The 16005-nt window shown below is 34.4% G+C and overlaps 1 protein-coding gene across 5 annotated transcripts in view; it reads right to left on the reverse strand.

Moving 5' to 3' along the window:
* Positions 1 to 3253: 3253 nt before the first annotated feature.
* The window catches only part of LOC127501282 (uncharacterized), a 79850-nt gene continuing 67098 nt past the window's right edge, over positions 3254 to 16005 (reverse strand). For all 5 annotated transcript variants that reach the window (XM_051873328.1, XM_051873398.1, XM_051873548.1 and 2 more), the window contains exons 23-36: positions 13889 to 14049; positions 13375 to 13481; positions 12841 to 12897; positions 11050 to 11063; positions 10616 to 10738; positions 10429 to 10529; positions 9982 to 10090; positions 9504 to 9595; positions 9313 to 9413; positions 8885 to 9036; positions 8218 to 8298; positions 8017 to 8124; positions 7051 to 7170; positions 3254 to 5414 (exon numbers count right to left, since the gene is read on the reverse strand). In XM_051873328.1, coding sequence (XP_051729288.1) covers positions 4416 to 5414; positions 7051 to 7170; positions 8017 to 8124; positions 8218 to 8298; positions 8885 to 9036; positions 9313 to 9413; positions 9504 to 9595; positions 9982 to 10090; positions 10429 to 10529; positions 10616 to 10738; positions 11050 to 11063; positions 12841 to 12897; positions 13375 to 13481; positions 13889 to 14049 — 2325 coding nt within the window. In that variant the 3' untranslated portion in view covers positions 3254 to 4415. The remainder of the gene's footprint in view (positions 5415 to 7050; positions 7171 to 8016; positions 8125 to 8217; positions 8299 to 8884; positions 9037 to 9312; positions 9414 to 9503; positions 9596 to 9981; positions 10091 to 10428; positions 10530 to 10615; positions 10739 to 11049; positions 11064 to 12840; positions 12898 to 13374; positions 13482 to 13888; positions 14050 to 16005) is intronic.

The following is a 16005-nucleotide window of genomic DNA, read 5'->3' on the forward strand; positions in this document are numbered from 1 at the left end:
AACCAACGTTAGGGGAAACACTACTAAAAATATCATTGTAAAACATGGAAATTAATCTACAAAACAAAGCCAAAAATTTATAATGATTTAAAGAAGAAAGAGTGTTGGAGGGTATCAAACACCTTGAAAAAATCTAGAAATAAAAGTAAGCTTGTCTGAGGAATTAAATTGTTATAATCAAGCATATCAAGAATGAATCTAATATGACTGTGAATACCTCTTCCTTTAATAAAAGCTGATTGTGTTTGACTGATAATTTCACCAATACCTTTCTTAAGTCTATTTGCAAAAACATGAGAGAGTAATTTGAAATCAGTTGTCTAAAAATAATTTATCTTTGTTCTACTTCGGAACCAGAATAATTAAACCATGCTTCATTGATGGCGATAATTCAGCTTTATCTACACATTCTTTTAATGCTTCGAAAACTAAGATTCTTATTTTGGGCCAAAAATGTTTATATAGTTCTACTGTGATGCCATCAATACCTGGGGGCTTTCCATTAGACGTCTGTTTAATAGCAATGTCTAATTCTGAAATCTCAATGTCAGCTTCCATCCTATTTCTAAAATCAGAGTCTATAGTAGGAACTTTGTCTTTTAGGGAGGAAAAGAAGAGATCACAATCCCTCTCTGTAAAGAGAAAGAAGGGATAGATGTAATCATCAATCACTGTTTTCTCTTCACTTATATTATTATTAATGTTTATTAATAGTTTTTAAAGCTTGTTTATGTTTTTCTAAATGAAAGAAATATGAAGAATTTTCCCCCTCTTCAGTCCACCTGGCTCTAGATCATATAAATGCTCCTTTAGCTCTTTCTGTATAAAAATCATCCAACCTTGATTGTAGAAGGTGCAGTTCTTTCTCACTCTCACTAAGGGTGTCTTTATTACCAAAATAATTTAGTCTTGATAAAATTGTTATTTGCCTATATTTGCAATTTGTTTCCCTTCTTTAATTGCCAATCTTTTTATACTAAATTTGACCCATTCCCATTTGCCAATTGAGGATAATTCAGACATAGTTTTAACATTATTAATCATTAACAAAACAGAATTACAAAAGGATTCACATTTAAGTAGATTATTATTAAACTTCCACTGAGTTCTGGTAGACGGTGAACTGCCATTGCTTCTAAGAGAGTGATATGGCACTGTGATCAGTTAAAACTGAAGGAGAAATATGAGGAAGAAAGAAGATTACTAGTTATCAACCAAAAGTCCAACCTGGAGCGCTGAATCCGTCCTGAAAAAGATCCCCACGTAAATTCATTACACGCCAAACATCGATTAGATCAAGAGACTGAGATATATTATAAACTAGGGGGTTATAAGAAAAAGTGGTGAAAGGAGTGGGGTATCTATCCTGCCATTCATCAGGAACAGCGTTAAAATCCCCTCCAATAATAATTTTGTCTGTAAAATATGTGTTCTTCCAGTCATCAATTTTTGTAGCCATATTCTGAAAAAAATAGCTTATTAGCGGCTTTATTAGTATAGCCATAAGCATTAATCAAGATATAATTACATTCATTTGATTGAAGAACCACCATAATCCAGTGACCTTCGTTATCGCCTGAACTAGCAACAATCTTACTGTCCATCCGTTTAAACAAAAAGGCGACCCCTGCTGAGTGGGAAGTTCCATGAGAGAATAAAGCCTCTCCACCCCATTGTGACTTCCAAAATCTCACATCTACATCGGTTGAATGAGTCTCTTGAAGAAACAGTTTACTTTAACTTGCTCCTTGCAAAAAAGAAAAAGTGCCTTACGTTTAACATTACACCTAATACCTAATAAACTACACCTAATTACACATTTAAAACATTTAAAGATAACAGAGAAAAAGACATTTTTGAACGAAGAAAAACAAAGGGAAAAAACTGCTAGCTATCAGATATCGTTCTTCTTACACAGACATATATTAGTAATACATTAAAGGCAGATATAAAAGAACTTAACATTAGTCCAGTGGACTATGAACATTGATCAAGTAATATTTTTGAGATTATCTTTGTATAGGATTCTGAATGAAGTGGGCCTACCTGGATCCCTACAATCGCATGATCTAAAATGAGATGTTACTGTGCCCTAATATTCAGTACTCTATACACAGAAATAAAAGTTACAACTCAGAAACAGTCCCATCACTGCGTTCACCATAGATTATGCTGTCACTCTCTGACCGTTAATCACTGCATATCTGTCACGAAGGTAGGCTTTCAAGTTTTTCCCTCTTGCCTCCTCAACTTTGGGCCATAGACGAGCAGCCTCCCTGTCATCCTTACAGAAATCCTCTCTAAAATGGATTTTTCTTTCCAAATTGAATGATTGTATTGGCATCCATCTGACGATTGCATCAGTGTTCTCTTTCAGTTGGAATTCAAAGGCGCGAACGTATTCTGTATTCTCGTCAAACTTACGACTGAGGCTTTGGATGGTGGCGTACAGAAGCTAGTGGAAATCTCATCCTTTTCCTGCACTGGTTTCACTCGTTTGGGCCCATGACTTTTGAGAGGGGTGTGAGGCATCGTCTGCTGTTGAACATCTTTAGCAGACGGCACTTCAATCTCCATCGAATCAATAATTTCCCCTTCTGCTTCACCTGAAGCTTCTCCAACATAGGCATAGGTTTTTGCAACATAACGCTTCAGCGAGTCCAACATAAAAGGGCAAGCAAAGAGTCGTATAAAAGCAAAAGTTCCCTTGAAGTTAGTAACAAAAACATTAAAGTAAACAAATAATTGCAAATGCAGTAATCATAGACCATAAATAGACGGCCTTTAACACAATTTTATCAGAGCCTGTGAAAAGAAATTTATTCACAGACTCGTTTATTCAAATTGTGTAAGTAAAATGACACTTCTATATAGACTAATTATTTTCATTGTTTTATACGATTTTCATAGCAGAAACTGATTACATGGAAGTCCAAAAATGACTGGTTCGTCTGGGCAGCCTTTTCCACCTTTTGACTACAAGATGTCGTTAGTGTGCACTGTTTTGAAAAGCTTTGAGTAATGAACCTTTTACGATACAGTTGAGCGGAAAGCCTCGGTGCTTCGCAAAGCTTCATTTCGCCATCACTCATTTTTACAGTAACATACTGTAAAGTAGATTACAGTAAAGAACAGTGTTGCCAGTATTTTACCATTACTTTACAGGACAATTTTTAAACACTAGTACAGGTTAACAGTGATTCGTTAATCACAAAACATGTCTACAAAGCAAATAAACGAATACAGACAAAAATAGAAGAAACACAATCAAATTTATTTAATAAGAGTTGTCACTGAAAAAGCAAAACTTTTTTTTTCCATAAATCACTTTCAGAAATCACTAACGCTTTCCCCAAAATCACAGATAAGAACTGATACATCTTCAGAAAGGTTAAAAGATTAAGAGAAAAAAAGAAATATACATTCCAGATAAACTGTAGTCTCTAAAACTGTGTAACACCCAAAATTACTCATAAGAAACAATCAAATCTCTGCACACATAACAAAAGAGATCATATAATATGAACTGATTAATCAATCATCAAACAAACCTATCATAGCATCACTCATTTTTACATTAACATACTGTAAAGTAGATTAGAGTAAAGAACAGTGTTGCCAGTATTTTACCATTACTTTATAGAACCATTTTTAAACACTACAGGTTAACAGTGATAAATCACTTTCATAAATCACTAACGCTTTCCCCAAAATTACATATACGAACACCTACATCTTCAGAAAGGTTAAAAGATTAAGAGAAAAAAGAAAGATGCATTCCAGATAAACTGTAATCTTTAAAACGGTGTAACACCCAAAATTACTCATAGGAAACATAATCAAATCTCTGCACACATAAAAGAAATCATATAATATGAACTGATTAATCAATCATCAAACAAACCTGTCATAGCATCACTCTTAAACATCAACATCATCCTCTACCGTTAAACACTAGCTAGGGTCTATATCCAACATCACCAAATACAGCTGCTCAGACAATAATATCAATCAGCCATTATGCCCAAATATCCTACTGTATATATAAAGAACTAAAATATTTTCAGATTTTTATTTTCATTGTTTTTTGTCATCAGCATCTCTATAATAAGGTATTTTCACAAAATCAGCTCACATAGACACACAAGCCATGACTTCAGCAGTTGAGTAGGGTTGTCAATCCATTTTAACCAAATTAATTGTATGATATGCCAAGTAATGAATCATTTATTCACCCTCATGTCATTCCAACCCCAAATTACTTTAGATTTTATCCTGATTTACCTTTCCTACTGAATTGGACTGGGAAACCTCTGCAAAGTAAATCATTAATTGTGTTGTTAAAGTTATTATTAACTTAATTATATTAAGTTAATGCTTGAAATTGACAGCCCTACTTTAAATATCAAAATGGGTCAGACTTTACGTTTAAGAGACTGAGCAGGGTTTGTGGCGCCCCATGCTGCAGGATTGGGATACTCCCCCTCCTTCAGTAGGCGATGGGGTTTAGTGTAGTCAGGATCCTCAAAGAGCTGCCAGATACCACTGACCACCTTACAGGAGTGAAACGCTTTTATGCCAAACTGGTCCTCCACAGAAGAGCAGTCAACAGTGGTCTCATGCATTTGTTCTTCAAAATTCTCCCGTTCAAAGAGCTGGATCTTAAATGATGTCACACGTTTAAGAGACTGAGCAGGGTTTGTGGCGCCCCATGCTGCAGGATTGGGATACTCCCCCTCATTCAGTAGGTAATGGGGTTCAGTGTAGTCACGCCCCTCATAGAGCTTCCATACACCACTGACCACCTTACAGGAGTGAACCCCATTTATACCAAACTGTTCCTCCACAGAATGACAGTCAACAGTGGTCACGTGTTTTGGCTTTACCAGATCCACCTGTTCATAGAGCTGGACCTGAAATGTCACACGTTTAAGAGACTGAGCAGGGTTTGTGGCACCCCATGCTGCAGGATTGGGATACTCCCCCTCATTCAGTAGGTAATGGGGTTCAGTGTAGTCACGCCCCTCATAGAGCTTCCATACACCACTGACCACCTTACAGGAGTGAACCCCATTTATATCAAACTGTTCCTCCACAGAACGACAGTCAACAGTGGTCTCGTGTTTTGGCTTTACCAGATCCACCTGTTCATAGAGCTGGATCTGAAATGTCACACGTTTAAGAGACTGAGCAGGGTTTGTGGCACCCCATGCTGCAGGATTGGGATACTCCCCCTCATTCAGTAGGTAATGGGGCTTGTTGTATTCTTGACCCTCATAGAGCTTCCAGATGCCTTTGATAACCTTACAAGAGTGGACCACATCTATACCACAGCGGTCCAAAGAAGGACAGTCCCCTGTGATAAAGCACTTGTTGCCTCTAAACTCATCTTTATCGTAGACCAGAATCACACACTTGAAGGAGAGAGAAAAGATCAGACATGGCAATCAAATCTCTGCACACAAACACCCAAAGAAATCATAAAACATTGTGTCTAAACAGCTCATTAACAGCAGGAGTTGGTTAAAATGACATAAAAGTTAAAATAGATACATGAAGTGTGCACTGTTTTTTTTTTTTACATGATTCCCAATTATTTAGGCTATATTCACGATTTCTAGTATGCTATTTGTACAGGATTTACATTTTTAATTCATTGTTGTAATTAGCAATTAATTAAATTTTACCTCTGAAGCAGATCAATTAAAGTTGCTTAAGGGTCAAGATCAAGTTATCTGCATCAAGCCACTCCTATAATAACGGTCATGGTTAAATTAATGCACGAGACTAACTGTACATCATGTGTGTAAGACTCCAGTGAAATCATTAATTATTCCCTCACAAATAAATCTCTCAACGAGTAAAACTGGCTGTGTTTTTTTTATTTTTTTATTTATTTTTTTTTTATAAGGTATAATGTATAATAATGTATAATAAAAGTTTTCTGAAAACAGCTGCAATTGCTGATAAGGAAACAACTCAACAAAAGTCAAGGTTCAAGAGCTGAACTAAAGCAAACACTGATCTCCATGATGGTGACCTCAAACGAAACATTTTCAATAAGACATCAACATCTAAACCTCTGTTAATTCTCAGTAAGAGCTTCTGTAGACGTGTGACAGAAATTAAGTCAGTCTGGTTAGTAATAAGTGAAGCTGGTGATGCTGTTTGTGGAGTTGTTGAATCAGATCTTCAGAGATTTAATGTCTTTTATCTTCAGTTCATCTAAGGCTGTGGCTGAAGAAAGTTGTAGTTTGTGTTCTTATTTCTCTTTCTTTCAGTTTTTGTTCACAGCAGGTGTTTGAATGATTGAAAGAATGTTTCAGGAACATCATACTAACCTTTAAATAACATTCTACTAACATTAAGGAAACTGAACATTTTCATGTTCTTGGAATGTTACAAATCAACGTTCCTAAAATGTTGAATTTTAAATCAAAATTAAGTTGAAAGAACGTTTGAGGAACATCATACCTTATAAAAATGTTCCTCTAATGTCAAGAAAACTATATTTAGAGAACATTCTTATAACAAAATTCTATAGAATATATTAGCTGGGGTGGCAGCAGCTGGGACAAACTTTAAGCATCACCTCCGCTTAAAGAGATGCAATTTAATCCTGTTTACATGAAATTAAGCTGCTCCCGAGCAGATTTGAGCTTACGGACCTGTTGCTATGACAGCAAGTCCAGGATGAGCAATCAATCAAATAATCAATCAAATCCAGCTAACTGAGTTAGCAACATACGAAGAACGGACCCCAGGTGTCATCACTAAAGGCCAGGCATCATTTTTAAAGTGAAACTTATTAATTTAATTAACGGCATGAACAATTTACACATTTAACACTACGAAGAGTTCACTGCTTCAGTGTTAGTTTTTAACACCTGTGGCTGAGACTTGTATATACACTGGGGGTGTATATACCTTGACTATTTACATGCTTATTATGGAGTGTTTTTTTTTTTTTGTTTTTTTTTTGTGTGTCTTGTACACTGTGTCTGTGTGTGGACATTCTGCAGGAATGATGAATAAACTATAAACACACACCTTGCCACGGCACCACCATTTGAAGCACTCCTTAGCATCCCTCTCCTCCTCATCAGACTTTTTTGTGTAGTAAATCCTACCAACATATTCAGTAAACTCCTCCGGCCGCAGACTGGACACCTGCAGATACAAGTGAAATAATGTGTTTGAGTAATTATAGATCTGGGAAACTTGCTTTGACTTGATTAGATTGACCAGGTTAGTCTTTTTGTAAAGGACTCTGTAAGACTGAAATAATGTAATAATAAAATATGTACATAGAATGGTGATAAATTGTAAAAAAAAAAAAAAAAAAAAAAAGGTTTGATTTTGATCTTTAAAGTAACAAGTGTTAAGCTGTTTTATAACCATTTAAATACCACTTAGTAATACCACTTTCACCCTATGAAAAAAAGTGCAAGATGATAATTTAGTGCTTAAACAATGGCTTGAACAAAATGTAATATTAAAAAGTCAAGGGTCAAGAGCCCAACTAAAGCAAACACTGATCTCAATGATGGTGACTTAAGGCGTTTTAAGAGACAGGAACAGAACAACTAACATATCTATAAATATGTTGGTTGTTCTGTTCCTGTCTCCATGTTTCTCTGAGTGTTTTGTAAAGTATTTTTTGTTTAATAAAGAAGCTGCTGCACTAAGATCCTGATGTCTCTCCTTCGTGCTGCAACCAGCAACTCCGACAGGTGCAATATGATGATAATTTAGTGCTTGGGCAATCGCTTGATTACCTGCTATCACTAATTTGTTACTGTGAATGTGTTATGTCAAGCAGCCTGTCAAAACACGTACATTTATAATGTGATACTCTGTATTATTACAAAATTTTTCTTGAAACTAGAGACTGAATAAGACAATGTGACTTTAATTTTACATAATCTAATGGTAAATTTTATGTGTAATTCAAACTGGAGAAAAAAAAAAAATCAGAAATGATAAATTACTTAAGCAGCAAAGTGGTAAGTGTACCTCATATTTCTTAATCTTGAAGGCTTCGGTGGGGTTCCTCTTCCTGTAGAAATAGACACTGTTGATGGGGTTTTTACCCGTGCTGAAAGTACAATCCAGCTGAATCACCTGTGTGAGAGATTTACAATATTACAGCCACCTAAATGTGTTGAAATAAAGCATAAAAGTCCAAGTGGAAAGTCAGTTTTAAACATAACGTACATCAATGATGAAATCCTTCTTATCCAAGAACACAGTTGGGTGAAGTTTGTTCCATTCGTCCACTGCTTTATTCCAGTTATCCTGTAGTATTAATGATTAAAGTCAAACAAATGAGAATTTGCCCAGAAGAGATGCACATGATAACCCTTAACAATAAACAATTGCCATAAATGTTTCTTATTTACTAAATGTTTAAAATTTATACATTTCTTTACTTGTTTACTTTAAAAAAAAAAAGTGCACATTTCCATTGATTGTAAAGTTTGACATTATGAAATGACAGATATGATGCAAGGCATGATTTGTTATTTGTTAGTGGAGATGATGAAGTGATATAAAAACTGTACTGCAGTCAAGACCAGAATTACTTTAGCCATTGTCTGATTTGATCAGAATACTGCAACTGGTAAACTGGAAGAGCCATTTAAGGGAATAGCACAATTATGCAATAAATTGTATTTGCCCATTATGAAATTATAATTCTTAACAGGCGAGTTAAGTTTCAAAGGTAAAACTGTGTTTTGTAATGTAAGATCCAGTGCTAAATTAAGTTCTAATGATTACATTAATGGGTACATTAATTCCACTGGTTTGTGGTCAAAAATCTGTAAATGAATTGTGCAATGTCATTAATTGATACATCATGTTTTCCTCAGCTCTCTGTTACCTGGAAGATCTGTTTGTCTTTGAATTCCGCTTCTGTTATTCTGGTCTCTCCCACACACTTTGGCAGGCGTCTGTTCACAACATCCTCCAGTTTCATCCTGGCATCTTTCAGCTCGTCATCAGTGGAGTACAAGATCTCCTCAAAGATGTGGTCTGATGGACGGAGAACATTTTTGATTTATTCTTTGTTAATAAAGATGGCTTTAAAAGTTTCCACTGGTCAAATGAAAACAACACAGTAGAAATTATAATATGATCAAGACGCTTTGAACAATCTTTATTTACTTCATCTGAACACTGTTTATGTTACCTATTTGTGTATTTCCAGACTATTTTAAGTTAACAAACAAAATATTTTAACAAGCTAAAAAAGGCAGGTCAAAATTCATGCGGCTGCCCTTAAAAGCGCCACCTAGCTGTCCACCCTACCTGTCAGTTTGGACAATTTTGCAGCCCTTTCCTCGTTGGATGCTCTCAACGGTGAGATCTTGGTGAGCTTGCCTTCAGCTGCAGTGAGGGCTTCTGTGATTCTAATGAACACATCGAAAATACATAAACCAATAAATAACTAACCAACACAAGAACATTTACAAGAAATGAGTAAAAACACTAAACCACACTTTTTTTCGATGATGTTGACGATCTTGTGCTGGTAGGCCTGACTGTAGAGAGTGTACCGGGTTTTAAACATGTCATAAACACTATCTGCCACCTGTGAGAGAAACAAAGGACAAGAGCACAGACTGACACACAAACACTGTAAAATAAAATTCACTCAATACTGAAAGACTAGTATGGCAGAATGTGGATCTTTCTGTTGTTCTGTCAGTGATTGACATCTGATTCTGGAAATGTCCTTTTTTCATTACTTAAGCACATTGTAATTGAGGATGAATATTTATTTATTATATTTAAACTGAAGTGAAATGTTTTAAAATACAATTACAGAATGAGCAAAGATTGATCACTTAAAGATCTTTAATGGGTTATATAATGCATTATCATAACTAAAGTCAACATTTTGTAGTTGTATATGGGTGTGACACTGCAGTGTTATCAAAACAGACTGAAAGTAATCGTACGAGTAATAAATGATACCTTGTCTCTGTAGCAGATGTGATTTCTCCCTTTCACCTCACACACTCGAGCAGATTTCAGCAGGCGCTGATGGTCAAAGCTGTTTGGGATGCCGAGGTGATGACAGTCTCTGTGAGATAAGAGAGGGTTTAAAGGTATTTTCAGTACGGTGTTGGTTTGTGCAGACCGAAATGGCAGGTAATGCTGACTTTATGCTGACACCTAACAGTGAGGATACAGCAGTATTACTGATGCCATTTAGAAATGCTCTATTCAGCCATGATTCACACAATCCACAAATAAAAGTGTCTGTCAATGAGGGGTTGTTGAGATGCCGAACATTTTGGAAGTGGAGCTACCAAGATAGGAGTGTAAACTTACAACCACTTAAGCATTTTTCAATGTAATACTATTTGTAAATTTAATATAAATGTAAAATAGCATCCTTTTAAAATGTTATATTTTTACCTTGCAAAATAGTCCCATTTACGCACATCAATGCCGTTCCATTTATTTCTCACAATCTCATACAGGAAAGTTTTGTCCTCATTCCATTTCCTCTTTTTCCGCTGGAAGAATGAAAATACTTTCAATTCTTAACTTAAATTGTGTATAACTTGCATTGAATTAAACAGCAGTTTACAGGATTTTGTACCATTTTAGTAGTATGGTTCCCATCAATTAAGTTCTTAATAAAGGTGAGATCACTCTTGTTTAACTCGCCATTCAGATATTTATTCTTCGTTAATATGTCCTTAAGCATCAAGTGCGATGCTACCTGATGACAAAAAAAATCATAAAAAATTATAAATAATAGAAATAATGTAAGCAGTGTAATAATGTAATAATGTATACATCTATTAATGTATAATTATATAGGCTTCAGCGGTTCAATATCTAAAAGTCAGTGATCTGCAATTTATTGGTGTCCTGATGTCCAGATGTAATTTATCATCATCGTAAACCCAGAAGGTCACACATTTTAGCTTCCAAGTTTAATTATCATAAAAAATTAAGAATAAAATACATTATTTAGAATTTAATAAACATGTAAAGTGTGTATTTGTACAGTAGAATTGTTGTGCTTACCTTCCAATTTTTATCTAATAAAGAGAACAAACAGGGGGTTATTGTACAGTATATGACGATTTATCAATGACCTTACAAAAACTGACATTTGCACAGATTTATACCCATTTATAATTTAAAACAAAGATTACCATCTGAAAGAATCTGTTTTCTGTAACACACACTCTCTTTATATGTACTTTTGCCTGATTTTGACTTTGACTGATCAGCCTGTGATTTGCCATGTCCACCACCACTGCCAAATTAACAGAATGCATAGCTGATTTAAAACATTGGATGACTATAATTTCCTGCTACTAAATTGAAAACAAAACAGATATTCTAATTATTGGACCAAAATCCTTCGCACGTACTAAACTAGAACACTTGATGACTGCTGTGTTCAGTCTTTGTCATCAGTTGGCTTTTACGAAACAAAAATATATGGGAATATAATGCAAAATATAATGCGACACATTACATAATACATTTCCATATATGGGAAATATTGCTTATATTTTTCAATATACTGCAATATATGCATTGGCCATATACAGCTATATTGATACATATAAGATATTAAGAGATAAGGCCAAAAATAGCATTACACGTAATATTCATAAAGTTTACTGCACACACTGAATCCTTCTCAAATTTGAGACCAGACGAAGTGCTGTGGTGAAGTGTATGCTTATAAACTGCTTGTGATGATGAGGTGATGATGATCAGGTGCAGGTATTCTGGTGATTGTGACCTCTGTGATTGGGTACATGTTCCCATATAAATGTGAATGTATGAACACACATATACACACACACATATACACAGACACATTCAGATTTATGGTTCCCAGCATGCTTTGCTTCTGACTGTTAAAGGAGAGTAAATGTTAAAATTAAGTGTTATTTCATGTGTTTTGTTCAATATTAATATAAGGGGAGATCTGTTCGTGTTTAATGTTCTATTATTTTGTAATTTAAATCATTTTCTGGTGTGTGTGAGTTTTTGGGGTTATAGTTGAGCTGAAGAGTAGAGCCTGTGGTTAGGATGATGATTGGCTGAAAACCATTAATACTATAATTACTTTATTTAAAAAAAAAAAAAAATGGCTGTGTCCTCTTCAGCACAGTGACAATTGTTTTGATAAATGCTTTAGTATATGCAGATGTGCTTGTGCTGTTGTTAACTAGCTTGAAAATATGAAACATTTAATGTAAATAATTTCAAAGTATAATAAATATATTAAATTATATATTTCTCTGTATGTTTTTATAATGCATGAGTAAATATATCTGCAATACACATGCATCATATCTGATCACATATACATCTATATATTATTAAGTGTATTACTGAATATAAAATTACATATGATATATTAGTAAATATGTTGTCACATATTTTTCAATATATGAAAAGCAGCAATTCCTTATGTATTATTCATATAAAAAAATATATTGAAGCTTGAATCTAAAAGACCTTCTGAGTTACATGTTTCTGAAGATTAGATATTAAAATTATGATTGTAGTGTGCAGTAAACATAAACAACAGTGACCTTGTTTGATTTCAATCATTCACAGTGAGCGAAAAATCGAGGCTTCACTGGCAATAATACAACATGTGATACTTCATTTTAAATTCCTTATTCATAATGTCTTTAATATGTCAGCAGAGACAAAATATAAAAGGATATGTTACTCTATGATTTTTACAATCAGCCCCCAAAAAGCACCACTAAATAATTCATATGTAACAACTGACCACCAGGTGACAAACACTGGCATCAGAAAGTGAAAAGTTCACACACTTACCACGCTTTAGGGATTCTTTTATGAAGTTCTCGTACAGAAAAGAGAATGGGCCATGGCCTTAAACATAAAAACATAGAATATATAGAATTCTTGTTTGATATTTTCCAGGAGAACATTTTATACCATCTTCATTTGATTAAATATATCAATCACATCTTATGTCATGAAAAAAAAAAAAAAAAAAAAAAAAAGTCTGACATAAAAAGGTTGTCAACCATCTTATTCATATTGAAATAAAATACTAATATATATATATATATACATATATGATGTGGTTTTTCCCATTATGTCTAACAAACTTGTAACATTTCAAATGCAGCTTTCTGTTATACTCTTTGGGAACATAAACTCCTATTGTGCAAATAAACCACATTATTCAAGAAATGCATTTTAAATCATTTTAGTACCTTTATTCATTCTTCCTTTTATTAAATTATTTGTGAGGTTTTTAAAATAGATACTACAGATATACAGTAGAAAGAGTTTTTAAATATTTTCTGCTCAGATGTGCTCATGTATGTTGACAGCACTCACCTAAATTGTAGCACAGAGCAGCAATTTTGACACACAGCTCATCTTTCGGTGAAATGTTCTTTTTTTTTTTCAGAACATCGATCATACATCCTGCTAAATATGCCATCCTTCAACACACACAGATCAGACATCATTTTCAACACAACACAGGGCAAAAAAAATTACATCCATCCTTATTCCTGTAGGCTACTTTCTCGAAAATGACAAATATTATAAGTTTTCTACAGTATATTACTGTTTTAATGGAAAATTGTTTGTAACTGTCAGAATTTGGCCATTTTTTTACAGCAAGGTTTAACAGTGTACTGACCCGTAATACTCAGAAAGCTAAAGTTGGCTTGACTCACTATTGAATATCAGTGTATTATTGATCATCTTCCTCAAAAGTGTCTGATGAGTTCCAAAGACCTGCCCAGTTTACAGTAATTCTAAAAACTGTAAAAACCTCTAAGCCAGCATTTATATGTACATGCTGCATATAAATTCAAACTTTTTTGCTTTACTTTCACCTTACCCAAGTGAGTGTTCGAAGCGAGTGTGAGTGGCACCCGGATACACCAGAAATGTCCCTCCGAGTTGTCTGATGTGACGGAGTCTCTGAAACTGAGGAGTGTCAATGATCTTCACCAGCCGGGGGTCGAGCTCAATCTGACCATAAATGGGGTCATTGAAAATCTGCAGGATAGAAAAAGTGCAAAAATTAGTTAGAGTTTATTGCTCTATCATATTTAAATTGAGGCCTACAGCAGAAATGTAAGCTTTAAAAGTACAGAGTTTGGGATTTAGAAGGCACAAAATAAATTGGCAAACTCTCAAAGCCTTCTCTCCTGACAAAGGTCTAAAACATAAATACATGTCCCCCTTTCAATCTCATTTTTTTATTTTGATTCTGTCTGTTTTCGAACTTTGTGAACTGAAAAATGGGAAACATTTATCCAATCAGAAATAGCACCTTGACATTTAAAAGCAAAGTTTGAGTCTGAGCTCCATCTTTCAGAACCTCATAATCACCAGTGAATCCATCAACAGTGCAGATGAGGCATTATGAATAGATTTATTTATTTATTATTTATTTATTTTTTACCTGATGGATTCCCCAGTGTTAAATCAACACTGGTGTGTGTTCATATGGGAACCACCAGCAGGGTGTGAAAGTAACACTGACGCAGTGTAAGAGTTAATTAGATATTTTAGTGGTTAATTAAGTGATGATTGTTTGATTATTGAAGACACCTGATGATAACGAGCAGAATCACTGAAGGAAAGAGAAACACAAAAACTACAACTGACTTCAGCCACAACCTTAGATGAAATCAACTGAGAAGACATTAAATCTCTCTTATTACAAACCAGACTGACTTTATTTCTGTCATTTGTCTACAGTTCTTTTTGAGAATTAACAGAGGTTTAGATGTTGATGATTTATTGAAAATATGTGATCACCATCATGGTGATCAGCATTTCCTTTAGTTGGGCAGTTTGACTTTTGGCTTTTTAAGTCAGTTTGTGGTTTTTGTAACAGTGTTAGTTAAAACATATTTTGTTGCAAAGGAATCCATAAACAAAGATGTTAATCATTGTAAAGAAAAATGACTGATTCATAACCACTTAAAAGAAGTTATTGGATCTTGATAGATTTTCACCAGCAGAGGCGTGAAATTTAGTAGGGACGCTAGGGACGTGTCCCTACCAATATCCAGTGACTACTGATTTGTCCCTAGTGTAGCATCTGGACCAGACAAACAGTTATTCATTTCATTTAATGAATAATCCAGAAACTCTCCCTCACAAGTCCTGTTAATTCCATCCCCCACAACTGCAATTCCAGCCTCCACAAATTGCATCAGGACAGTTTTAATTCAAATGGGCGAGACATGCAAGTATCAAACTTAGTCTCATTATTTGGTACATTGAGTATCCTTACCCTTTTTAAAGAAGGGCCTGTTAAAACTAAACTGATGGTTTGCTCAAGGCTGTTGATCGGCTCAATTTCAAACAATGCTGTAACTTCTTGCTTTTCTGTATTCTGCTTCAGCTTTCTCTTTCCCTTGGTAAACTGTATGCATGTATGTGTGTGAATGTTAGAGTAGTTAAGTGTTTAGTCTAGTTAATAAAGTCTTGTTCATGTCACACGTAAAGTTGTCAGTGTTTCATCCTCATATACTGGAGTCCCTAATCATGCAGATCCTGACAACAGGCTCTGAGTAGTGCTGTACAATAAGATTGTTATTTCCCGTAACCTGGAAATGAACATTTCTTAGAATTAATGAACAATTAAAACTGAGTGTTCATTGGCCAAACAGGTTAATTGATTGTAATATTAATTTTATTACATTAAGTTAATTTTATTATCTGGTCCAAATATTTATAATTAATTATAACTAGTTATGTTTAATTATCATATTTATTTTGAGCTAATTTGCTGCACTAGCAATAATTTTGACCTCTAATGACCTGCATATTAATGAGACCTTTCAGTCAGGTAGGCTGTGAAAAAAACCCTCTGTGATCATGTCTCAAGCTCATCATGCTTTATATCAAACATACAGAAAAAACAGCAATTCTGTGAAATATTATTACAATTTAAAATAATGGTGTTCTATTATATAATTTAAAATATAATGTATTTCT

This window comes from Ctenopharyngodon idella, chromosome 1, assembly GCF_019924925.1.
Source record: "Ctenopharyngodon idella isolate HZGC_01 chromosome 1, HZGC01, whole genome shotgun sequence".
NCBI lineage: Eukaryota > Metazoa > Chordata > Actinopteri > Cypriniformes > Xenocyprididae > Ctenopharyngodon > Ctenopharyngodon idella.